Source organism: Heptranchias perlo, chromosome 24 (assembly GCF_035084215.1).
Source record: "Heptranchias perlo isolate sHepPer1 chromosome 24, sHepPer1.hap1, whole genome shotgun sequence".
NCBI lineage: Eukaryota > Metazoa > Chordata > Chondrichthyes > Hexanchiformes > Hexanchidae > Heptranchias > Heptranchias perlo.
The window spans coordinates 27,713,977-27,740,385 of NC_090348.1; the positions used below are offsets into that span (position 1 = coordinate 27,713,977).

Genomic DNA, 26,409 nt, shown 5'->3' on the forward strand with positions numbered 1-26,409 from the left:
GGGTTATCAACACTATTGGCCAAAGTGCTGCCCACAGATGTATGAATCAAGTGACTGATTTATCGGTCAGCATAGCCAGCTATTTCACCTCCTTTACTGAACCTAGCACAAGTACAATGACACAGCTGCATTGCCGCTGTTCTCAAAGTACAGTGGATCCTTGATGGTAGCTAGCACCTTCCTTCTCCTCTTTTGCCTCCACCAATTGTTTCTCCTTACCTGTACCCTGTGACTCATCAGGTGCTACCTCCTCAAGCTCACTAACTGCATTCTGTGGGATTTGTGTAGTCCTGTGAGTGCTTGCAAATATTGATGAGAGGGTGCAGGGTTCTGTCAAGTGTTGTCTTGCCCTGACATTGCAGGCAGGGTGCTGTTCCAGACCTAAAATGACAGAAAAGTGACAAGCATTACACTGCTGGCCTTTAACTTGGGGAGACCTGCGGCTTTACGTTCTTTTACTCCCTTGATGCTGTTACCTTACGCAACATTGTCTAGGATGATCTCTTCAAAAATAGTCATGACTTGTATCTTCCTCCAGTTCATGTCTGTCCCCTTGTATTAAGTACCACCTTGTTCTTTAAGTAGACCAGTAGTGTTGCCACTGTTGTAAGTTGAAGCAGCGCATACACAATGACTGACATATGCCCATGCAGCAGCCCATCCTGGGTGTCATTCAAGAACCATGCATTATGCACCCAAGTTGTGTTACTGTGCTTTTACATGTGAAGACCTTTAAAGATATCATTGACATCATGCGTAGTTCACCAAGGCTTTCACTTGTAATTTACAGTTGTAATGTGTACCATATGTGTATGCATAGTCAGCAATGAAAGAGTTGTAAGATTGTGTGAGAACATGGCAAGCACTATACAGTAACTGTGCAACATGTTGCCTGGTAACACTTAACAGCATGTAGATGTCAGCCATATATCTGGTAAATTATACTGTGGGCTAGGCTAATCTTGGTGAGCTCCCACTGTAGGCCCAAAATGCCTACAAAAATTAGATTACATTAAATATGCCAACCATGGGAAATTCCATGAAGTTGGCATCTGATCAAAGTAATACTGCATGGTCACTTAATAACACCCAAGATCAGTGCTTTTACACTGGGACTGAATTCCTTTTCTGTTACATCTTTAGTGACGGATCAAAACATATATTATGCCCTTAATATACAATAATGTTCAAAAAGACTAATAATTCCTTGTCATATTGGCAAAATAAGAATGATTGTAATCTACTGTTGATTACCACTTACGACCAAGATCTTCTATAATGAATATATCTATAATGTATAAAAATTTGTGTGCCCTTTCTGCCAACTTTTGTCTATAAATTCTTGTGTCCACATTTATAATGGAAACTTCCTTTGTAAACTTGTCATGTTGTCGAGACACTCTCGTGCTGGTGGAGATGCTGCAGCACCACCACTGGCAGGAAGGTTTAATGACAGCGTAACAAGTTTACATTGTAAATTGGGCATTGGAATTTATAATGGAAATATAAAAATAAGAACAGAATGCATGTCTTTAAAATGGGGACTGAATGATGTTTGCAGGCACTGACCCAATTCTCCCCCACCCTGTAACCCGCTTCGCCTGAAGATTACACTTGATCTTGACTCCAGCGGCAAGAGATTAACAATATTATGTAAAGAACGATGGAACGTTGGAAGCAATGTTCTCATGGAGATCAAAAGATATCACCTGAATCCAAGATGAGATCACAGCCCTTTTTTAATCCAGTTGTCTCCCTTCTAAACTGAAGCAATCACTATGCCAGGATACATTTCCATCAGTGCCAGAGGCCTTCTGGTACATGGCTCATGCGGCCATTCTTCACGTACAAGCCTAAACAATGATTTCTGACAGGCTATTTGATCACAGAGAACATCACAGCCGTGCACAAACTTGTCTTCAATGTTTACACGTGCACACTTTCTAGCAATTGACACTGGATAACAAACGGAAAGGGCAACATTAGCTAATTGTAGCCCTGCTGCATCCTCTGAGACCAGCTAACTCACCACAGTTACCTCAGGAAGATATGCCAAATACATATTAATAAACTGGTTTCATTATTGGAATAAAATGCATGAAGAGCAGAAAATGTGTTGGTCTTCTATGTACCCCGCTATAAAGCCAAACACCAAGATTGAACAATCTACCTGGAATTCATTGCTGGAGCAAAAAAGTAGCGAACAGATTTTCAACATCTCGCATCTCGCTAAGATTTTGTTTTTCAATTTCTGTTGGGATATGGATATTACTGGCAAGACAGTATTTATTAAGAATAAAAAGAGAAAATGCTGGAAACACTCAGCAGGTCAGGCAGCATCTGTGGAGAGAGAAACAGAGTTAACGTTTCAGGTCAATGACCTGTCATCAGAATTCAGCATTTCATAAATGCTGAATTTTATTTCAAATTTCCAGTATCTGAAGTATTTTTCTTTTATTTTAATATTTATTAAGAGTCAACAACATACTGTGTGAGTAGAGTCACTTGTAGTGACAGTAGTTTTTACAACAATCCAACAGCTTTCATGGTCATTTTTTTTCAGGTACCAGCTTGTAAATTAACAGAATGATTCAATTCAATCTCCCAACTTACCTTTGGGTCAAGGGGGCAATTTGAACACAACCTCTGGGTTGTGAGTCCTGTACCATAACCTCTAGGCTAATTGGTACAGTCATTGAACTGCTGTTCCTTTTAATCACATATCATGCCCTCGCCTTAAAGGAGCTGGTGCTTTAGCCTGGGCAGTGCCCTGTCTACTGCTTATGTGTAAGGATTTGATTGTATCTGAAGCACAGGGTGATCGGGAGCAGATAAGAACTAAGTCACTGCCTGCTATATATTCAAAAACACACACTGCTTAATTTCACAGTACATCCTGTTACGCCTTTTAGTTTCCAACAGTATATTTTGACAATGAGGATGTCATCTGATCATTATTTACAAGCAGCACATCATGTGTTTTGCTAATCATGCAATCCAGTGTGGGGTTGGCTGCAGGATTTGCGAAACGGGCAGTGGAGCAGAACTCACTGTGCTTAATGTAATTGGAGACCTACAGTTTGCTTTGGGTCCCTCCCCAATCAGAGAGCGTCTTGACTGCAGCCTTGCTATTTGCTCTGACAGTGAGGAACATGAGCGTATGTTTCAGCTGTCACAGGGATCTTAAGGAACAGTTTGAGGAAAACCCTTTATATTGGTGGGGAGGAAGAAAACAGTGAGCTTCCCAATGAAGTGTTAAACAAATCGTGTCATGGCCATGGTTAATCTGATCAACTAGTCCTCAGTCATTCAAAACAGTTTGCTGCAGGATACTCCTCTGATTGATTGTAGGTAGGTACTGATTCTATTTTGTGTTGTGATTTAGAAATGTGAGTGTGGAAAAAAGAATCTATCATTGATGTACTCCAGATAAGAAAATTTGGAAAAACATGTTTGACTATTTAGTAATATTAAATGAGGAATTTAGTTAATATATAAGGTAATAATAGTTCATATCTAACTATCATTAGCAGTTTTACTTTTTAACTCAAGATTATTTAGAGAATAGTACAAATCAGTACTCTTTGTGGTTCTGATTGTATTTATGCCATATAGACCATACATGAGTTTCAAAGTTCTACCACAAGGAACACTTCAAGATATAACATAGAATAAATTTGAAATGTGAAACATATAGTGTTCAGAACAGGTTGTTGAAATTCATTAGAATTATGTAATTGATATTTTTCAAGTGTGCTTATTAATCTATTTGATTTATAATTCACATGTTACAAAAGCTATGTAATATTTCACAAATATTGCAAGCCTCTGTGTAGCACATAAATTTATATGTACATTTTAGTTATATGTGGCGGTGTGATTCTGTCTCCCCATAATCTCTAGCAGTTAGCATTTCTGAATCACAGAGAATATCATCATTCAAAATATTGTATCATCTTCATTTGGCTTTGCACAGGAACAGTCAGAAGGACATTCTGATTAGGAAAACTGTCAGTTCTGATTTGATTTCACGTCATAAAATATAGCTCCTATTTCCAAAAGATTTAGGTTTAAAAAAAATCTCTATTTTAGCTTTTCTATAATTTTATGCTTTAAAAATACTGATAAGGAGAGATTCATTAATGGTTTTGATATAAGACATTATTACAATACATAAATATATTTTCATCATTTTAATTTTATGTAATTGAGCTAATTGACACTGCAATTCTGATGCTGTGCATATTTATATAGCATATAAATAATAGTTTGTGTGCTGTATGTGTATTGAATTTTGTGTTTTTATATAAATATATATAGCTGGCAGTGAGATACAACAGTTCTAATTCAATATGATGATGTCATAAATAGTGCAAGCAAAGCTTGTGTAATTTTTAAACGTCAAGGAGATTTAATTACTGCCTTTAACTCATTGCCAGATGCTGTTTTGTATAGTATGCAATCTTCTGTTCATTTTTCCTTTTTTTTATATAAAGAAAATTGTTAGACGTCAAACACATTGAGTATGGGAGTGGTATAAATGAAAGAGGAATCAATAAAGCAGTGACATATGATCTAATCAGACATGGCATCATAAAACTGACCTAATTGTAATGCAGGTATATTTTGTAATACAGGTATATTTTCTGATAGAATGCTGGAAGATATTCTGTGGACCATATGTTATAACATTCTGCCTCTCTTAGATGAAAGCTTGTCTATTTCCGAACAAAATGCAAGAACACCTTTTGTCCAATGTATTAATGCCTTGCATTAACTCCTTGAGCACCAAACACAAAGACTGGAAACATAATGGGCTGGATTTTGCTGTGAAAATAATGGCGAGACAAGCAGCACTCACCATTATTTCTGTGCAAATCAGTCAGCAACTTCCGGCGAGCGCACATGCACAGCTAAACGTGGAAATCCTGAAGTTGCTGTCTGAGATTTCCTGCTCCTCCATACGCTTCATGAGAACAGCATCTCACCGGCTGGCTCCCCGTTCAAATGAATGGAGCAGCGTGAAGTTCCTGCACTGACGCCGTACTTACGGACTAAACTCGCCAGAAAAAGTTAGGGCTTGTCCATTCTGATGTAAATACTCTTTTAACGGCGTGGTAAGTCTTAATGACTGCCAAACAACCTCTCTAGCACTGAAAATTAAATTTAACAAGTATGGCGTCTCATTCCTTCAGATTTTAATTGTTGTTGGATTTTTAAAAAAAAATAAATACTTTTTTTTGCATTTCCTTTCTGTCTCTTTTATCTCTGTCTCTTAATCCAATCTTTCTTACCCTCTCTTTATTTCACTTTCTGTACCTGATTTGAGATTGAATTCACTATTCTTATTTACAATTCCTGGTTCAGTCGTGATGTGGATTATTAACATACTTCAATCTGATTGGTTAAGGGGATAGAAAGTTGCTTGCCCTGTTCGCACAGGTCCCATATGCCCTGTAGAGGGCGCTGTGCTGTTTGGATTTCTAATTTTCAGGAACTTGCCATGCAAAAGCTCATAGAAAGTCTATGGGAAAGTGCAAGTCTAACAAACGGTGGGTGCCATTCGTTCGCCGCTCAGGGTAAAATCCAACTGTTAAATAATTGTTTTATCATCTTTGCTCTTCCTTCGGGAGGTCCTACCAGGTGGACTGCTGCAGATCATGAACTGGGAATTTGGCAACTCTGAGCTTTGGGAGTCCCCGTCCTAGTGGCCTTCTATGAGGTGGATGGAGGCTCCACCCCAATAGGCCATTCAGAAAATTCCAATGTAAGGCCGAGATCCAGCATACCTGGACCTAGCCTCATTTGCGGCCCTTCCAGATTTTCGGCCGCAAAGTGTTTAAATGTTTTTATTTTTATGTAAGGTGGAAGTTTAGTGATTTATTAAACTGTAAGAGATGTCGTAATTTGTGACTTTGGTTAGAGCCATTTCCGTGCTGAGGCAGGGGCAGAAATCTGATTGGAGAGATTCAAACAGGGAAAATGGGCATGGATTTGGGAGGCGACAACACATTCAAGGACTTTGGAAGGGAAAGAGATGGTTGGAGATGGGGCAGTAGTTTTCAAGAATAAGGATGAGTTTGATGAGGAGAGGTGATGATGGATGTTTTGACAGGGAGAAGATAGTACTTGAGGAGAAGGAACCATTAATATGTCAGCCAGTATGGGGGCCAGAAAGGGAAGTTGGGTGATCAGCAGTTTAGTGGGAATAGGGTCAAGGGAGCAAGAGGTGGGTCTCATAGATAAGTTCAGTTTGGAAAGGGCATGAAGGGAGATTGGAAAGAGAGATGGGGTTTCAGGACTAGAGCAGGGAGACCCTGGGAAGATTTGGCTTGGTGGGCAAGAGGAAGGGGAGATACATACAATATGGATGCATATCATACAATTTATGTAATATAGAAAGATATAGTAAAGTACATGTAGTATAGTAATTTTTTAACATTTGTCTCTGAGTAATGGCATGGGAGATCAATCAGTTTAAGATTAATACTACTGAAGCAAAGTTATGCCTGATCTCTCAATAACATTGTTATTGTGCCATTAATATTATTTTCAGTGTTATGTGTGAGTGATGGTTAGTCCAAGAAGACACAATTTTCCCTGGAGGTGCCAGCAGTCTGTGGGTTAAATTTGCTGCATGACATTTTTCAAATAGTTTAGTTCTGATTTTTGCATTTCTTCAATCTAAATCAATGTTTTATGTTCAAAGGTTCCTGCACAAGATAACAAAATCAGTTTGGAAAACTTCACAATAAACTTAGAAAAATGTCTAGTTTGTATCAAATAGTAAACTAAGACATTTTTCTCAATGAACTACCTAGTTGTAACAAAATTAAATTACATTTTCAGATTGAAGAGAAACATTTCTAACCAATCACAAAAGTTCAGTAGACGTACTCCAGTGAATTGTCATAATTGTCAAGGTACTTAGTCACCCAGATATGGTCACCTTGCAGAATGATACACAATGGCTAGCAGGGAGCACTTAGGTTGCAATTTATTCTCAGATGATGTCAAAAATCACAAGAATAAAGTGCACATCATCTGAGATTGAACAATAACCGTATAATGTCATCTCAGTCCTTCAATGTGCTAGTGCCTTGGAAAAGCTCTTGAATTTTTTGATGTCCTCTCAGCCCCTCAATGTGTTATGGCTTTATAAAAACAATCTAAGATGTGATATTCTGTATATTTCATAGAAAATGTAGTAATATTTGTTTTTCACTCTCATGTTTTTTTTTGCTGGTGAAAGTAATATGGCAGATGGTGAAGGACATTCTGCTGTGGCTTGTGTCAGGATTTATTTCATGAGCAAATTTAATGGAATGTCAAGGGAGAATTATCCAGATTGAATACAAAAGGCTGGCCAAGAGGATTTTCCAACACTTCGCAAGGTCACAAAATAATTACAAATGAGGAAGGCTGGGTTAACTTTTTCTATGGCCTTAACAATATTCTATACCCATATAAGATCATCTTTCAGACACTGCCTTTCAAGGTTGAAAAGCCCAAGTCTATCTAGTCTGTCCCCTGACACTGGTGATTAGCTTTATTGTTCTCCTCTGCATTGCCTCCATCGCTTGAATGTCTCTGTTGTTTCTTGTTACAATGCATGACACATGCAAAGTATTACTAACAAAGAAGTGTATTTTGATTATCGAGCTCAAAAGTTTTATTTTTCTCCTTGAAGTTCATTTTTAAAGTGACTGTGCACTATTGTATATTGTATTGCTTTAGCACTTGACTCCATTCACTGCATACAAGGACTTTTGTTTGTGTTGATATATTAGATTTGGTTAAGAATGATGATGAATGTGACTTTTAATAAGTGTTAAATCAGATTAAATATCTTGAATATTGTCAACTTCTTTGTCTTACACCTTATGATCTTGGTCATGTTGGGTGTCCAGTCACATTTTCAGTACAAGTTACACTTGAGCCCCAGCTTGGCAGAGTAAGTTGAGATTGGGTTTATTGAAGAGCTTCCAAAATGGTCCTCTTATAGTTGTGGCTTGTGCATTCATTTATATATCAATGTAGCATGTGATGTTGATCATGCCACTTCAAAAATGCATACACATTAGCCAGAAGCTTAATCAGTGTAAGTATAGTACTGAGATAGTTTCTGTTGTAAAATATGGGTGCCCAATTGTATATTTAAGAGTCAATAATAGCTCTGCAATGATTTGCAATGGAAAGAACATCACTGTAGAATGCATCGTATTCTATTCTGAAAGTTTCATATTTGAGAGGGGAAAAAATCCACTTTTTCTGCAAGTTGGTGTGGTTTTAAAATAATTTTTCATTTAGTTTAAATTCCACATGCAGAAATGGTGAAAATAATGTCAATTCTGAATCCATCCCATATAAAATAACTTAACTGATAAATTTATGACTGTGCAGAAAAGTATTTCTGTCTATTTTAACATGGGTGATATGAGCCTTATATGTTCGGTATATTATAGTAACAGAGCTTAAAGGAACTGTTATTTTCAATAATCTGTTGGTAAGATTGCACATCACAGCAACCTTTCAGTATGGATAGTATCTTTCGAGTAAACTCTAATTTGACCTTGCACATTTTTAAGTAGTACAAGAATGCTATCATGGTACTAAGTGGTGGGAGGGGAGAAGAGGACAAAGGTTAAATAAACTCCAAAGTTTGCTCAACAAAATGCTGTCAGCTGCAACTAAATTATTTCAGGGACCATTTATTATGATATATATACACCAACTGCTAGATATTAAGGGTGCATTTCCTCTACAGGTGGTTCAGCCATCCTGTATAACTTGCATTACTTGCATTCTCCCAAAGAATATGCCATGGCAAAACAATCATTGATATAGTGTAACCCCTACTACTGTGCATGTGCCTTATTCATTATTGTCTGTTACCTATATGAATAAATTAACCTTCCAGTATTAGTTGCTTAAATGGAATATTAGAGAACATTGATGATTAATTAAGTTTCATCTACTTTCATAATGTCTTTAAAAACAAATATTTACAGTGAGACCTCCTAACATTATAATAAAGTATTTGGGGCAGATCTAGAAGATCTGCAGGTAGTAGTTAACATGTCTACAGCAACCCAGTAGCACAGGTAACTGAGCATCAACAGCAAAACAGATGGCTATAAGCCTGAGGCCCAAACGATCTGTCAGTCGGATTCATCCGCCACTGTAGAGTGAGGTTTCACAGTTCTCAAGCTGGCAGATGAAGCACTATCTCTGGGAGAGGGGGTGGGGGATTCAAAACTTGCATGATCATCTTGGCTTCCTATAAAATGACCTCCGCCCACCCCCCCGCCACCCATCAACAAATCAAATCATAGCGTGCACTTGCAGTAATCACGGAGAAGCCTGGGTCTCAGACTGTTCCACTCTTTCTGCTGAAGACAGACATCTGCTGGAAAGAGAAGCTCCTCAAAAGGATAAGAAAAGTCCCCCATCTTTGAAACAAATGCTGTTTTCATTCTACAGCATTGCTGACTTTATACAGGATGATTGAACTGAGTCACAAAGAATGTATTATGTCTGAGTAAGACACTCTTTTCCTGTCATGTGAAAAGATCACACATTTCATTTTCCAGTAAAACCACCTGATATCCTATTGTGCTATCACTGGAGAGCAATTGGGAGCATAAATCAGCTAGGGCTGTTCTGCCCACCCTAGAGTGATTGAGGTCAATTGTAGCACTCCCACTGCCGTTCCAACTGAGATTGACAAATGCAGCAGACTGGAGATTGATCTCGGTCAGTATGGTTCGGGGGGGAGGGCAGGGAAACTAATATTGTACTCTTACATTTTAAAAAAAATGTCACCTAGTAGGAAGGTGCATGGAAAAATCTAGCAACCACTATGGTATCAGTTGGCAGATATAAGGAAAATTCATTTGTGCTAGCAGAAGACATGAACACCAATGGAAAAACTTTAATGGGGATTCATGCACACAAATGTGCCTGGGTATGTGGGAGAGAAGTGAAAATCAAAATCTACAAATATGTTCAAGCTTTAACATACTATTGGGGATCAGATGAGTTTTCATAAATATTGTAACACGATCCAAGCTGCAAGATAATAGCATAGCCTTGGAACACATTCCCAGCCATCTGTTATTCTTTAACAGTGTCACAAATTAACATGAGATTAATATGACAAGCTTGCTACCCCCTAATCACAATTCTTGATGTACCCTACTCTTTTAACCTTGGCCTCTGTCCTCACCTAGGTTTCTCAATAGCGTCTGCAAAGTTATATTAGTACTTTATGATGCTAGGAACACGACAATATGAGAGATAATTACGTGATCCTGTATTCCCAGGGGGAGTGTGCTCACAGGGAATATGAGTTACAGAATCGAGGTGACAATGTTGTAGCCCTCTGTGACCTGTGCCACCTGTGAGCATTGGAAGCTCAGGATCATGGAATTACCCCTAAGATGCCCAAATCTATTTTACAGGTTAATGCAAATGTATCTCTGCCTCTTTGATATAAACACAAAAGCAGTATGGATCTGAGAAATCGACTGAAGACCCACTACAGATGCTGCAGTTTACAACGGGCAAAGAAAATGTCTTGGAGATGAAAGGCTAGAAATTGAATGCAGTAATTGTTGGACAGCACATAAAAATTCAATGATGAATGATGCATTTAATGTTTATTGAAGTTTTTACACTCCCGCATGAATGTTTGTAAAATATTCATCTTACATATTTTCCATGTAAGACAAATGGATGTAATAGGATATGGAGTTGTAAATCAAGATCTTGAATAACAATGGCAGCTTTTAAACCTGCTCACCATATGTTGCTTTCAATACAAGCTTCGCGCTCTGTGATCGAAGCACACAATTGTGATTAACCAGGACTGCGATCCTGTTCATATTCAGTCTGCTACCTAAACAGGGTAGATTACTCTAGATTGTTCTTTCAAATTTATCTTTCCAATACACTGAAAGTCTTTTCTTTTACAATTATCTATCCAAAGGGCAATTTATCATTAATATTTCTTTAAAAGTAACAATTTATACAATTACTTTTCAAGGGGTAAAGTGTTGTTTGTGAAAATACCAAATATTGTGTGTCGGTGATAGACCCATGCATTGCTTTAAGAGCTTGTGCCCATGCTGACAAACTACCTCATACAAAAAATTCCATGCAGGTCAATAATTAATGTTACATCAGTGTTAGCATGAGTGTGGCGATGGCTGAAGAAGGCAGTGGTTGTGTGCACTAAGCATCATTTCAAAGCGCAAATGTTTATGCCTCGAAGCCAGAAAACTAGAAAGTGTTTACATTTTTCACACACAGTATCCCACCACTAGTGTGGTTGATGGAAACAATGCTCATTTCTAAAAGTTTTCCTAGGAGTGGGCCCTGTCAATATACAGTGAAGATACCAAACATCTGCAAAGATCACTTCATTACAAGACTGGCAGAAAAGCATAGGCGAGAAAGTTAACCTTTCTGAGGTGGTGACAATAGTGCTTTGGTTGAAGCAAGTTAACTTTGGCCTCAAAGACTATGTGGAATGGGATAAGTTCCAACTGCGTGCAATATGTAGTGGAATAGATGCCAACTCTGGGAGTGGCACCTAGCTCTCCATGTACAACCAAGGAACCCGAATGACACAAATTTATAAAAGTGCAATATTATCTTTCTATTATTTGAATTCATCTTAATAAATATGTTTATTGCTTCAAAATTATTTTCCTACAGATTGGCTACCTTCATCTATAGAGGCACAGTCAAGGCACCAGAGGAGATAAAGCCAAACCCAGAGATTTTTGATGGGAGAACATATGTACATTTTAAACTGTTTCAATCTGATCCCAGACTGGGAACTCACTCACACTTGCCCCAAAACAAATATGGAGCAATGATTTGTAGAAAACTGGACTGTTTTAATGGATCAAAATGAGTATGTCTTTAAGATGTCTTCTCACCTGATGGATATGTTGTAAAAACATCCATGTAACAGTTCTCTCTCGATTTTCCTGCAGCTTATTCTGATTGGACATAATATTTAAAGCTCAAAAAATGGCAAAATTATTTCTTCTTGTGGTTCTGGGAATCTTTATGGGGTCCAGCAAAGCTTTCGGCCATCAGCAGACTTTGCCACGAGTGCATCTCACATCCGAAGGTAAGTGCAATATTTTTTTTTAAATCTTAGATTTGAAGCTGTTAAAAGTCTTTAAAACATTTTTTCCTCTTGCGCTGAACTTTCTATTAGCAAAGCCAGAAATACTGTGGAAGAAATTGAAGAAAGGTTTCTTTGTGTGATGTAGGATGGGGGCAGTGTGATTACATTTTTTGTGGAAGTTACTGTGGTCAGATTATCCGTGGAGGTCTAGTGCTTCTTACAACGGCTGAGTAAGGAAAGTGCTTCAACATATAGATAGATCTGTGTCTGTTAATAAGGAGCTAACTGAGCAGTAAAAGGATTATCTGTTAAGCGAAGACACCTTCTAAACCGTAGTAGCATTTTACATGATTTGTTTCTTAAATCATTTTCAAGTGTGTCTCATTAATTTCAACAAGAAAAAGTAGTTGCTGCTTGTATATTTATGAATTTTATTATGTATAGCTAACAAACTCTGCACTAAGAGTTAGAATGGAACATCTCAGCAGGAATGTAATTTAGAAATGAAGGAACTGCATTGATTTATTTTGTTATTATCGCAGACTAATAAGGTTTATTTGCTTCTATTGGAACATTTTTATGCATCAAACGATGTCTGATTAACTTTACATGTCTCACACAACAATGGAAGAAACATATTGGACTTTAGTGACCTGACAGTGGCAGCAATATAACATTGACCTCTCAGTGGGGGAGAGGCAGGAAACCAGAGTTCAGATCTTGGTTTTGACTGGCTTTTGTACAATGATTTTTTTTGCTTTGTTGGAGGCAATTTTGCCATTACCAGGTCATCTGAAGGAGGAAGGGGGAGGTGGATGGAGATGGTTGTTTCTCTTAATTGCACAACTCATGGTGTCATGACATTGGCAGTGTCTGTGGAGAGATCAGTGAGATTGGTCCATTCCAATCTTCTGCTGAAGGAAGATACAATAATATAAATGCAAGAAGCTGAAAACGATAAGGAAAAAAAGGATAATTAGCAGAATGAAGCACGTTGCCATGCAATATGCATTAAAAGGTTCAGTAGACTGACTCATGCGAAACAAGTTGTTGTTTGCGTTTCTTCACACTCTTCCCTTGGAGACTAGCGTGAAGTAGTGGAAGGATTCACACGCCGATTAACAATCTGACAGGCCGCGTTGAAGGGGAACGCTCCTTCCGTGGCCATAACCATTTTTATACCAGCCGATAGGGTGGTTAGTCCTGTACGGCGAGAGGGGTCCCATAATCCACAAGATGAGGGGGGCCATCCACACTCACACCCACTGGACACGAGTATCCCCGCTGGATGTCAACCCAGATGTCAGAGCCGGAACTCCGGTCTCCACTCGCCCGAATTGTCGTAGTTTGGGGTTCGAGCCCTGCACCTTCTGACACACTAAGCCAAAGGCTCACTCCGTTATGCTAAACAAGTAAGCTAGGTTGATTTAATGCAAGACTAACACTTTTGTTTTTACAATCAGTTGAGTTTGGTGGCTAAAATTCATGTAGAGAAAGTAAATATGGAAGGAATGTAAAATACTTTCCTCATCTAAGTAATGTAAAATACTTATAAAAATATCATATAGGAGGTATTTGATGATTCATTGGCATGTCCACTCCCTGTGGAGACCTGCCATTTTGTGTCTCCACATTTAGTACAGAGGCATTCAACTGATGTTATGGGGCTGTCAACAAACTTGGCTCTATTGAAAACCTGCAGATTGGCATTTCCAGTCTGCCTCACAGCCTGCCTCATCTCACTTATCCATAGCTTTGTGCTGGGACTAGAAGCATGAAGGAGGCTAGCCATGAATCCTTGGCCCACCCACCTGGATTGAATCTGAGGATTCCACCAATTAAGAAATTATCAGATGCCACCCCTCTTCTTACTGTGGTCTGGCCATCATTGCTGCTGTGTCTAACCCACCTGCCTGAGAGCCAATGTTGCTGCTCCTTTCCACTCACAGTTGTAAAGAAAAATAAGAGGGAAAGGGATTAAAAACTGATAAGTAACCACAGAGAAGAGGAAAAAAGGGAAAGCAAAAAAAAGTAAGAGAGATGGGACGCACACCGAGAAAGTTATCAACGGCTGCTGGAAGACCATCAACTCGGTGAAGGAGGCCCTTTGGTCTGCCTGAAACCTGCTGGTCTCCCAGCTGAAGGAACTGTCCACCGACTGAGCGTTGCCGACTGGCACACTCCAAGGTCCAGGAGTACGTGCTGCGGGATGCACTGAAGCAAGGTGCAACCTACGCAAAGGCTCTATGGGGAAAGGCCACTGTGTAAGGCCATTCCACTTTGTATTGTACAGCATATATTATAAGATACGTACTGTGTTTTAAATTGTAATATTGGAATCATATTGTGTATGATCCGTGTTGTATTGATTTGAATTGTATCGCCTTGAAATTGTGGTATTTTTACATTTTATGAAATAAAATATATTTTGAAATTAAAAATAATTTAAAAAATTATTAGCCTAGCCAACCCTGAGCTGGGGAAGGGAAACCTCAGGCAAGGTTCACACTCCTTATCATTACCCAGTGACCCCTGCTGGAAAATGCCTGTGTGTAAAGATGTTGTGTAATCAGCTTGGTGATGATGACCTCCACAGTTGAATAGCTTCTTGCCACTTACTGTTTAGGCTCATAAAGAATAGCCACTGGAGGGACTGGAGGTTTACTGGCATCTATGGTGCAGTACCTTAACAACAATCAGCACTTTCTGAAGAAAATTAGAGAAAATTGGGAGGAGAAGTATTTAAATAATGTAGATTTGCTTTTGAAGGATACTGGTAAGCTCATTATCCAGCTTGATTTCAACTGGTATATGATTGGGCGACTAACGTTTGCCTATATAACAGCCATGATGTGGAGATGCCGGTGATGGACTGGGGTTGACAATTGTAAACAATTTTACAACACCAAGTTATAGTCCAGCAATTTTATTTTAAATTCACAAGCTTTCGGAGGCTTCCCCCTTCGTCAGGTGAACGATGTGAAATGAAATCCTCGAAATGAAATCGCATTTATAATTCACAGAACAATGCTTGGTGAGTACAGACACACACCTGTCTGTCTGCACACTGATTGCCTTGGCAACGGGCAGTTGAAAAAACTGTCTGTACTCACCAAGCATTGTTCTGTGAATTATAAATGCGATTTCATTTCGAGGATTTCATTTCACATCGTTCACCTGACGAAGGGGGAAGCCTCCGAAAGCTTGTGAATTTAAAATAAAATTGCTGGACTATAACTTGGTGTTGTAAAATTGTTTACAATATATAACAGCAGTCACCACAATTCAAAAAGTAATTCATTAAGTAAAGAGCTTTGAATATTGTGAGATAAATGTAAGTATTTTAATCAAGTTCATATCAGTGAATTCACTGCCACAACAAATATGAAATTAACACATTATTACCTTGATGTTAATTGCATTAGCTTTCAGTGAAATCACTCACAAAACTCACCTAAAACACACCAATAGCAAACTGCAAGATGCCATTCCAGCCTCTGGATGGTGAAGTGACTTTCTTGCTGTCTCTAATTTGCACCCGGGGCCTTTTTGTCACTTTTAATTTACTGTAAAGTTTTAAAGGTCTGCCAGCACCATCAGTACTAGCATTCTAGATATTTGGCAATGAGTAGCAAGTGAATGATTCAATCTCAGTAAAGTAAACCAGGAGAGCAAACCTTAAGAGGTTTGTGAATATCAGAAGAATCTCTGAGATAGATTAAAGTCAATGACTAACATGTGTTACACTTATACCATTATAAGCTATAGTATTATACAGCTGATGTTCTCAGTACAGTACAGCAGGCACACTGTAAGAGTTAATAAGTATTGTTGGTGATGTGGAAGCTGGAGGTATATGGAATTGCGTGATTGTTACTACATTAAAATCACATTTTGTATGCGAGCAGAATTCAGTAAAATGTACTGTAGTACAGTTGAATATTCATTAGTGAGAGTAAACAGGTGCCAGTTAGTAGCAGAGCTTTGCAAACAGTAAATTAAAAAGATCAGCAATAAATATGTCCATATTTGTGTTAATGTGAAACTCCATAACTCAGCAAACATCCCAAATAGTTTTCAGTCCCAGCACTGCCAGGTGTTCCTCACAATGATGTAACTCCAGGTGGCCCTCGGTCTATGGTTTTATTTGTGATAATTCTATAAAAGTGCCTATGAGGATAATTGCACATGTTGCAAATATATTAGCTTTCCTAGGATTGCAAAGTAGAACCAGTTTTAACAGCCTGTTTAACCATTTGTAATGATTGTTAGTACTGTATCAACAGATTACATGATTTTCTAAACTACAATCAGTTCCCAGGCTCTTTGCAATTCGGTGATGGAGCATCGTTACCTGATGAATAATGTAGCCATTAGCACTTGAAAAGCCGACATTAAACAGATCTGCTTTACATTACTGCGTAATTATTTATTTCTCTAAAGCCACTTGTCATATGTCAGGTCTTTCCTCAGAATGCCACAGAAGTTTGATTCCTATACAAACATTAAATTAGGAGAATGATTGAGGGTCACACAAACTGCATGAATTTTTCAGTTTCTCCATTAATCAATGAATTCACCCATTACACCCAGAGAAGGCAAAAGTTCAAAGTTATTAGCAATCTGAATGTATGGTTAAACAAGAAGGGTGTGTCTTTATTGGCAGGGCACATTATTTGAAATAGTCAACTTCCAGATGGGCTGGCACCTGTCGGGAGAGGGAGAGCGATTGCCCACAAATGACAGTCTCTAACAGACATGAAAGTGCCTAATGAGTGCAGCACTGATCCCCATTACCAGATGATAGCGTAACAAGCCATGCTGTAGTTTCCTGCTTCTCCCCTAGTACTCAGAGGCTTGACTGACTGCAAGACGTTCTGGTCTTAAACCCCGCACTCAACCAACTGACCTAATCCACCATCCCTGTTAGGAATTAAACAGTTTATTTTCACCCAATCAAGCATTTTGTGGATTCAACTTTGCAGTGTCTATTGACACCACGTTGTCAGCCAATGAGCTACACTGTGTCAGCCAATGAGTTGGAGGCAGGGTGGGACTAACAGCAGGACTCATAGCAAACAATGTATTTTACAGCAAACAAAGTCTATTTACTCAGCAAAGTCTGTTTAAACAGCGCACTATAGGAAACAGTCTACAGAGTCTATTTAAAAAGAGTCTCTACGAACTACAGCAAACCGAACTTATGACCAAAACTACAGCAAATTCTCCCGATAAAAGCAGGGTGATTTCTCCAGCAAATTGTAGTAAGTGCAGAATAGTTACATACAAATTATGTGCGTAAAATCAATCCCAGTCACTTACAGCAGTGCGGCCTCCAGGCGTGGTGGATGAAGGAATTAACCAACCATCTCCATTCTGGCCGGGAATAGTGGTGTCACTATATGCAGCCAACTTTGCATACCCTCATGTTTTGGCCCAATTAGGCCACTTACATGATGGTGCAAAACATTGACCTTGTTCCTAGATATTGCATTATTGGCAAAGTATATCAGAGAAACATGACAATTTGACAATTCTGGGACTTGAGATGGATAATGCTGATTCTTTGATATACTGCATTAATGTTTTGACATGTATGTCAAGAAAAAGAAAAAGGTCAACTATATTTAGCCCATCAGTGTATGCCAAGGGAACCTAAAGGTCATTCTTCTTATTTTATCAGCAGTGAATTTTGTTCAATATTTTAACAAGTTTCATCATTGAGTGAGTAACATTATTTTGCTATTTGATAGATGTAAACACTTAAGATTGAAGAATTTGCAGAGAATCTAAAAAGCTCCATACATATCAACAAAATCTTTTATATACATAACCAAGACAAAATGATGGCTAATCCTTTAATCCTGATTGACTAGTTTCACCAGAACCTACATACCCATTAAACAGTCTGAGAGTTCATTCAGTTTACCATGGAGATTAATTGTAATAGACCCAAGGTTGTACTCCTTCTCGCACTCCAGCCCCAGACATCTCAGTTAGCACACCAGGATTTTTAAAAAAGCCATACCTAATCGTAATATTTGATGCAGTGCTTGAACCAAATTACAATCCTTTTCCATTCACAATTCTTGCCTTTGCTCCTGGATTCCTGGGGGGGAATTTTAGAATGGATGGGTTGGAGTTGGGTGGGAGTTGTAAATATTAGTTTTTGACCGCAACCCAGCTCCAACGTGCCCACTTCCGGGTTTAACGTGGGTGCTTTTGGAAGCTTACGCCCAGCCAAATCGCAGAGGTCGCGTCCTCAATTAGTGCCGGCGAACGTGTATTTAGCAGGGCGTTTAACATCCTTAAGAGATGTTAGGTAGCATTTTTTTAATTGAATGCAGCTAAGATTTAAATTGAATGCCTCCAGGACGGCTCTGCCAGGGCTCATGAATCTCGCCAGGTAAAAGGAGGCGAGAAGGGCCAGTTCATCAGGTAAGTGCCTTTATTGCACTCCTTGTAGGCCAGGAGGAGCAGGCGTGTTTCCTCCAGGTCCAACAAGTTCATCTGCAGTGATCCGACCCTCATGATCGGCCAACTCCCCGTATGTCCGAGAACCCCCCCCCCACCCCCGATATCCAAGATACCCCCCCTCAATATCCGGGATCACCCCCCGCCACCGCAATGTCCGAGACCCCCTCTACCGCTATGTCCAAGGCATCCCCCCCACGGTGTTCGAGACCCCTCCCACAATGTCTCCAACCCTCCCCCCCGCGATGTTTCTGGCCCCTGCGTTGTCTCCCACCCCCCACACCGCGATGTCTCCAACCCCCCCCCCACCGCATTGTCTCCAACCTCCCACACCACGATGTGTCCAACTCCCCCCACCGTGATGTCTCCGGCCCTCCTCCGATTTCCACAGCCTCCATGTCCGACCCCCCGATGTACGACTCTCCCCATGATGTCTCCAGCATTCCTCCATGTCCAACCCCCCTGGGTGATCGACCCCTCCCCCGCAATGTCAGACTTACCTGGCTGGCTGTTGCGTAGGAAACCCGGAAGTAAAATTGTAATCATTCAGTTAGGTCGCGATCACACATTCTGACCCGCCAACTTTACTTCCGGGTTTCCCATGTGAAAATCTACCCCCTCCCCCGGCCCTGGCACTCTTCCCGGCTCCAGTTTAAAGTCATGCCTTTGATGTCAAAATGAAAAATTCAACCGCAATTGAAAAGTTCTTAGTCCTTATTAGTAAATTCAAGATTGAAAAGTTCTCTACCATAGAAGTCAATTGTTACTGGTGTCCAAAACAGTAGAGGGATGGCTGTCTAGCAATGTAGCACATTTACCTGGTTTTATTAAGGCTATGAGAGTTGGCGCTGAGAGGAAGATGGGAGGTTAGAAAGTCGGATGTTGGATGTGTGGCTGCTCTTGGGATTAGGGGAACATGGTGCAGGTGGGGCCTGGAACCTGGGACCACTGCTATGGCTGGAGAAAACTCAGACTCCCAAGCAGCTCCGTCCTGAATCCCTTAGTCGCAGGCATGGATATATAAAGTGAGGGTACCTCAACGGCTCAATGTTGTAACACCTCCTTTTGAGAAGAAAATCTTGTTGCTTTCTCTCCTCAAGCTCTGGCTCGCTCACTCCTTGCCCAAGCCCCCACTTTTCACCAGCCCCAGGGTCATGTCCCCCAGTGTCTCTTTCATATTTTGCAACCATTCCCAGGCCCATCAATACTAATCGGAAAAATGGCTCCTGATCCAACACGACAGCACCAGGTGATTTTTCAAATCAGAGTGAAGATGCATCTCTGGCCCTCTTGTTTGTCACCTGCTCTGTAGTGTGTAGGAGACATTCAACGAGATTAAAGAAGGGAACAAAACATGAGACTCAGAGAAAGGTAGAGAGAAAAGTTAGAAAAAAGGCAGAGACACACCGAAAATATGTGTGAGACCCGTAGAGAGAGAGAGGGGGGATAGAAAAAGCAGAATGTAAAAACAGAAAGACAGAGGGAGCAATTTTAACTTTTGGCAATGGTGTAAGTTGCTCGATATTGGCTCGGCCGGCCATTAAACACCTCTCCTGCTTTTCGTCTCCATTGACTTCAATGGAATCGGGAGAGATGTTTAATGCGAGGCCGATCCAATGCAATATCGAGCGTTTTGCACTATCATCTATAGTCAAAATTACCCCCAGAGACACAGACAGAAAGAATCAGAGTGGGTGATGAGCAGATGGTTACAGGAAGCAAGAGGCAATTCCAAAACAATTGCCCATGAGCAGTGCCAACTAGTGACTTTTATAGATTTCCTGCTGCATTAAAAACCAAATATAGTGAAATAAAAACACAGAAATCTCCTGCACATTGAAAGCACCACATGACAGGATTCTTCAAGTTTCACTGTTACTTTTGGTATTTATTTCTAAACGGGACTTTACAATGGTGGGATAACATTCTCCTTGAAAGCTACATCATTCCACAGCTTCTTTATCTGGTGCTAAAGTACTTCATAAAATAGCCCCAGTTTTATATAAAAAAATCAGCAACCAAATCTAGCTAAGTAATGCCAAATGTGTCACACTTCTTTACTTCTTGAGTTATTAAGACAATCATATGGACATGACCGGGACTGCAGGCTGCAATCAGAATGGAGCCTGTAGTGCATGGGTGGGAATACAGAATCAAAAATTTTCACCTAATATGGCTCTACATTATCCTGCATCCAGCATGTACCTTCTGCCAAGCACTATTTTGGTTATTGCAGTGATTCAGACCCGATGGGTTCAAGTTGCTTGCTTCCTTTTATTCAGCCTAGTTACTGTGGCTGCTTGCAATCAATAGTTAACTCATCTTTTTCCTAGTTAGTCCATCAAAGAGGAGAAATCAGGATCACCACTAGCCATGAACCTTCAACTACTTGTACCAAATTCCTCCCTGTACTATTTTAAACTGGGCATTAACTGTTTTATTATCTGTATAAATAAAGCACTGAGAGCAGTTTGATAGAAGCAAATAAATGCTCATACACGAACAGCGCCAACCATGAATTTTACATGAGAATTGCAATTTCTTGTCAATTGTTTTGGGATCCAGAATCGTGTAGAAATCACCCAGTTGGTGTATTTTTTGTGTCTGATTGGTCTGACTGCGCATCAATTTCACCCAACCTGGTGTTTCTTCCATTCAAAATGACAACAGTGCCAGTGATAATCTACTTTACGCATCGTTGTAAAAATTTACATCACTTGGTTACGGAAGGTAATCAGAAGGTATTAATGTTTTTGGTGTTGATGCTTTAAACAGCATTTATAATATGTCAATAGAAAAGAATCTTGTTTGCCGGTACTGGAGTGCAAGGTTACCCCAGGTCAGCAGATAAAAAGTCAGCATATTGTTTAAGAACTTCCTCCTCCACGGAGCACACAATGCTACGTACACTGACTGCTCAACTTTACACAAGGGAACTGTTGAGTATCAGCACACAACAGCAAACTGAACAGCAGGAAGATTCCACACAAGGGACATGTGAGGTCGAGGGAATAACAGGAACCTGACAATCACAGTGATTTAAAAAAAAAGGCCAGTAATTATTTTTACAGCTTGCATCAAAGCAATATGCAACATCATATCTGCTTTTTCATAATTTGAAAACTTTAATGCATTAAAAATTGGTAAGTAAAATTCAGTGCAGCAGCAGGTGCATTACTGGGATCACTTAACAGGTGCTAAAGGCCTATGATTGATGCGCATCACAGGTACAAGTAAATACAGGCTTTCTTTTTTTAAATTCATTCATGGGATGTTGGTGTCACTGGCGAGGCCAGCATTTATTGCCCATCCCTAATTGCTCTTGAAAAGGTGGTGGTGAGCCGTCTTCTTGAACCGCTACAGTCCGTGTGGTGAAGGTTCTCCCACAGCGCTGTTAGGTAGGGAGCTCCAGGATTTTGACCCAGCGACGATGAAGGAACGGCGATATATTTCCAAGTCAGGATGGTTTGTGACCTGGAGGGGAACGTGCAGGTGGTGGTGCTCCCATGTGCCTGCTGCCCTTGTCCTTGTCGCGGGTTTGGAAGGTGTTGTCAAAGAAGCCTTGGCGAGTTGCTGCAGTGCATCTTGTAGATGGTACATACTGCAGCCACAGTGCGCCAGTGGTGGAGGGAGTGAATGTTTAGGGTGGTGGATGGGGTGCCAATCAAGCGGGCTGCTTTGTCCTGGATGGTGTCGAGCTTCTTGAGTGTTGTTGGAGCTGCACTCATCCAAGCAAGTGGAGAATATTCCATCACATTCCTGACTTGTGCCTTATAGATGATGGAAAGGCTTTGGGGAGTCAGGAGGTGAGTCACTCACCACAGAATACCCAGCCTCTGACCTGCTTTTATAGCCACAGTACTTTTGTGGCTTCTGATGAGTAAGATTATCTGAGAAATGCACCTCTACTCTGACATTCAAGGTTATTCCAGGAACCTTAACATTTCAAACAAGGTCACACAAAAATCATTCAACCGTGCTGAATCCTCAGTATTAATAGAATTGACTACACCAAGATGTCTTCAAATGCATTCTGCTCTCCACGCATGGTTCAGTCCAAATAAGTGCAGCCAAATTTTAATTTTTCTCCTCTTAGTTATCTTTTCCTGGATGTTGAGAGATCCCTCCGTCCAAGCTACAAGTAGCCCAGCATTGGAGTGCAAAATGTTAGCGCTTCTCATGGGAAATGTGTTCCATTGGTTTCCAAGTCTTTCTGCATGCACATTGAAACATTACGTGCATGAAGCACAGTTGGTTTATATTTTGGTACATTTAATACTATTTAATTCTAATTGATATGAAATAACTCAGGGGACTGAGTAAATAATAATGCCTACAGACTGGATCTCATAACTGAGCCCAGTGTCAAACCCCAGTCCAGAAATTCAGTACACTATCGAAGTGGACAATGCAGTGCTGAGGGAGTATTGCATTGTTTGAGGTGCTGTCCTTCAAGTGAGATGTTAAACAAGGCCCTGTCTGCTGGTTCAGGTATCTACTAGAGATGCTAAGGCACTATTTGAAGAGGAACAGGGATTTCTCCTGGCCAGCATTCTTCTTTCGACCAAACCCACCAAGTAAGTGGTTATTCACATCATTGTTCCTGTGGGACCTAAATGGCTGACATGTCTACCCACAAAACAATACAAGGTAATTTATTGTATGTAAAATACTTTGGGATTTTTCTGAGAAATGTGATAAGATGCGAAGTGAATACAAGTTCTTTCTTTCATTGCACTGAAATATCACTACCATAAATATTTAAATGGAAACATTTATGTTTGTTTATTTATGCCTCAATGTTAGAATACTTCGTGTGGCAACTGATTCAACCCAAAATATCAGCAAAATACCCAATATTAGATTGTTTTTTTTGTTTCATGAAGTACTCATTAGAATCATAGAATGATACAGCACAGAAGGAAGCCATTCAGCCCATCGTGTCTGTGCCAGCTCTTTGAAAGAGCTATCCAATTAGTCCCACTCCCCTTCCCTTTTCCCACAGCCCTGTAAATTTTTCCCCTTCAAGTATTCATCCAATTTCCTTTTGAAAGTTATTTATTGAATCTGCTTCCACCAACCTTTCAGGCAGTGCATTCCAGGTCACAACAACTCGCTACATACAAAAAATTCTCCTCATCTCGCCTCTGGTTCTTTTGCCAATTACCTTAAATCTGTGTCCTCAGGTTACCGACCCTTCTACCACCGGAAACTATTTCTCCTTATTTACTCTATCAAATCCTTTCATGATTTTGAACACCTTTATTAAATCTCCCCTGAACCTTCTCTGTTCTAAGGAGAACAACCCCAGCTTCTCTAGTCTCTCCACATAACTGAAGTCCCTCATCCCTGATACCATTCTAGTAAATCTCTTCTGCACCCTCTCTAAGGCCTGGACATTCTTCCTAAAGTGTGGTGCCCAGAATTGGACACAATACTCCAGCTGGGACCTCACCTGTGTTTTATAAAGGTTTAGCATAACTTCCTTGCTTTTTTACTCTGAGGGGAATTTTAATCCCGAAGAACGGATAGGTTGGGGGGCAGGAGGGAAGTTAAAATAATTGATTTTTCCAGCGTGACCACAGCCTGGATCCAACTTCTGGGTTTAATGGAGGTGCGTTTGGATGTGCACGAGTAACCTACGCGCCGGAGGTGGCTCCATAATTAGTGCAGGCAGGCAGGTACTAATGGGAGCTATTTACCTCATTATGAGATATTAAGTAGGTGTTTTTAAACTGAATTTAAGAAACCTTCGAATTTAACACCCGTGAGGGCCCCGCCAAAGACTGCTCGACCTGCATCAGTGCAGGGGCAGACTAAGCCATCAGGAGAGGAGGCAGCCTGTCTAGTTGTGGGCGGGGGGGGGGGGGTGCGGGAGGGGCGACGGGTGAGACGTGGGACCGCTTTGAGTGGAGTTTCCACTTCCATGTCCTTTTCGCCATCATCCCCCTCCTAGGCCAGCGCCATGTCACTCCCACCATTCTGCTGGAGAGCAGCTTGGAGCAGATCAGTGACGTGTTGTTAGGCCACGGATAAGGTAATTGGCAGCCTGTTTAAGGCGGCCGACATCTCCTGCACGGCCGCGGTCATGGCCTCATTTGTGGGCAGTGCTTGTAGCTCCACGGAGGCTGCCACTCTCTCCATGGCAGATATTCTCGCAAATACCTGCAACAACAATCCACTAGAGATGGAGTTGGACTCCTCCATCCTCTTCGCTATTGTGGTGTGTTCATGGCATGTTTGCCAGTTCCTCGCAAAGTTGCAGCTGTACCTCAATCATTCTCATTCTCAATGATGGCCCCCAGGGTTCAGCATCTGTTGTCCAGCTGAGTAGAGCTTGGAGAGGAGTGTGCCCTCTGACGCAGATTCTCCATAGCTGTCCCTGCCACCAATGTCTGCTTGTGCTCACTGTGAATTGTGAATCACCGGGTGAAAACTCAATAACTGTGTAACTGGACCCACCAAAGTGCCAGTATCTGCGCTGGTGCATGGCTGTATGTCCTGTAACGGTGCACCCTCAGAAGGAATTAGGTCCTCTGAGGAATCGTCATGCATCTCCGTAGAATCTTCTTCAACATGTGATGGCCCTGGAAGACAGAAGAAAGCAACATGAATTAACATGAATTAATATGAAGTAACAATCTTGATAATCACCATACTCAGGCTTCTCATAGTTCAGTCATTGATGAAATACAGTCAGCATGTGTGTGAAAGATGTTTAAATTCTGTCACCAGGCATCTGTAAGTTCCCAATCTCTCCATCTCCAATTGAGAGGGATGCAGATATGCCACTTATCTCATCACGTCCTCCTTTGCATCTGCAAGCTGGACTATTTGCGGAGGGCCACCTTCAGTCCTCCTCCTCTCCCTTACGTTTTGCGCTCTCTTCTTCTACAAGGGGCGAAAGTCCAGACATGTGAGTAACTGAAGGTCACGTATTCACCCGATGGATGCAGGGCACTGGGTGAGGCTGACTATCAGACAGATGCATCACATTGTATAAGGATTGGGCTGAGTGGCAGCGGTGGAAGGATACATGGGGAGGTGAGGAAGTGCATAGAAAGTGAAGGATGGTTGCTGCTGAAACTTAACTGGGTGTGAGGAGTGATGTGATGGAGTAGGCTTGCCAAGACAGAGTGAGAGGTGGCGTGTTGTACACCACTGGATGTGGGTGAATCAGCAAATGTACTCACTTTTCCTGACCTGGTTAGGTCATTAAAGCGCTTCCTGCACTGCAGCCAAGAACGGGCCACAATGCTCCCTGCTCACCACCTCCAGCCACGCCTTCTTGGTAACAGAAGCAGGTTTCTTCCTCCCATTGCAGGGTAAATGATGTCCCTCCTGCTCCTCACTGCACCAAACAAGGGAAGCATCTGTGAATCTGTGTGCTGGACTTGCTCTTTGTGAATCCATGCTTAAATTCCTCCTGTCTCCTTCAAATTCCATTTTTGCATTGGCCCTTTAAATAGTGGACTTCAGATCGCATTATTCGGCTGCGCAGTACACTCGCTGCACAGCTTGGAGACGTGAAACCCGGGAGAAAAAATTTAATCCTTCAATTAAGGTGTGATTGCAGAATCCGATCCGTTAACTTCACTTCCGGGTTTCGTGTCCGAAAACTTCCCCACTGCCTCCCCCCACCCCCCGACGCCCACTCTCTTCCTGGCTCCAAGTTAATATAGGGCCTCTGCCTCTGTTTATAAAGTCAAGCATCCCGTATGCTTTTTTAACAGCCTTCTCAACTTGTCCTGCCACCTGGACACCCCAGGACTCTCTGTTCCTGCTCCCCC

General features: G+C 40.8%; 1 protein-coding gene across 3 annotated transcripts in view; it reads left to right on the forward strand.

The window, feature by feature from the left end:
- The window catches only part of sema3c (sema domain, immunoglobulin domain (Ig), short basic domain, secreted, (semaphorin) 3C), a 206,022-nt gene that overhangs the window by 86,508 nt on the left and 93,105 nt on the right, over window positions 1-26,409 (forward strand). For 2 of the 3 annotated variants that reach the window (XM_068004942.1, XM_068004945.1), the window contains exons 1-2: window positions 3,050-3,351; window positions 12,006-12,145. In XM_068004942.1, coding sequence (XP_067861043.1) covers window positions 12,043-12,145 — 103 coding nt within the window. In that variant the 5' untranslated portion in view covers window positions 3,050-3,351; window positions 12,006-12,042. Of the gene's footprint in view, window positions 1-3,049; window positions 3,352-12,005; window positions 12,146-26,409 lie in introns of those variants that run through there. The other variant, XM_068004943.1, reaches the window with a different exon arrangement.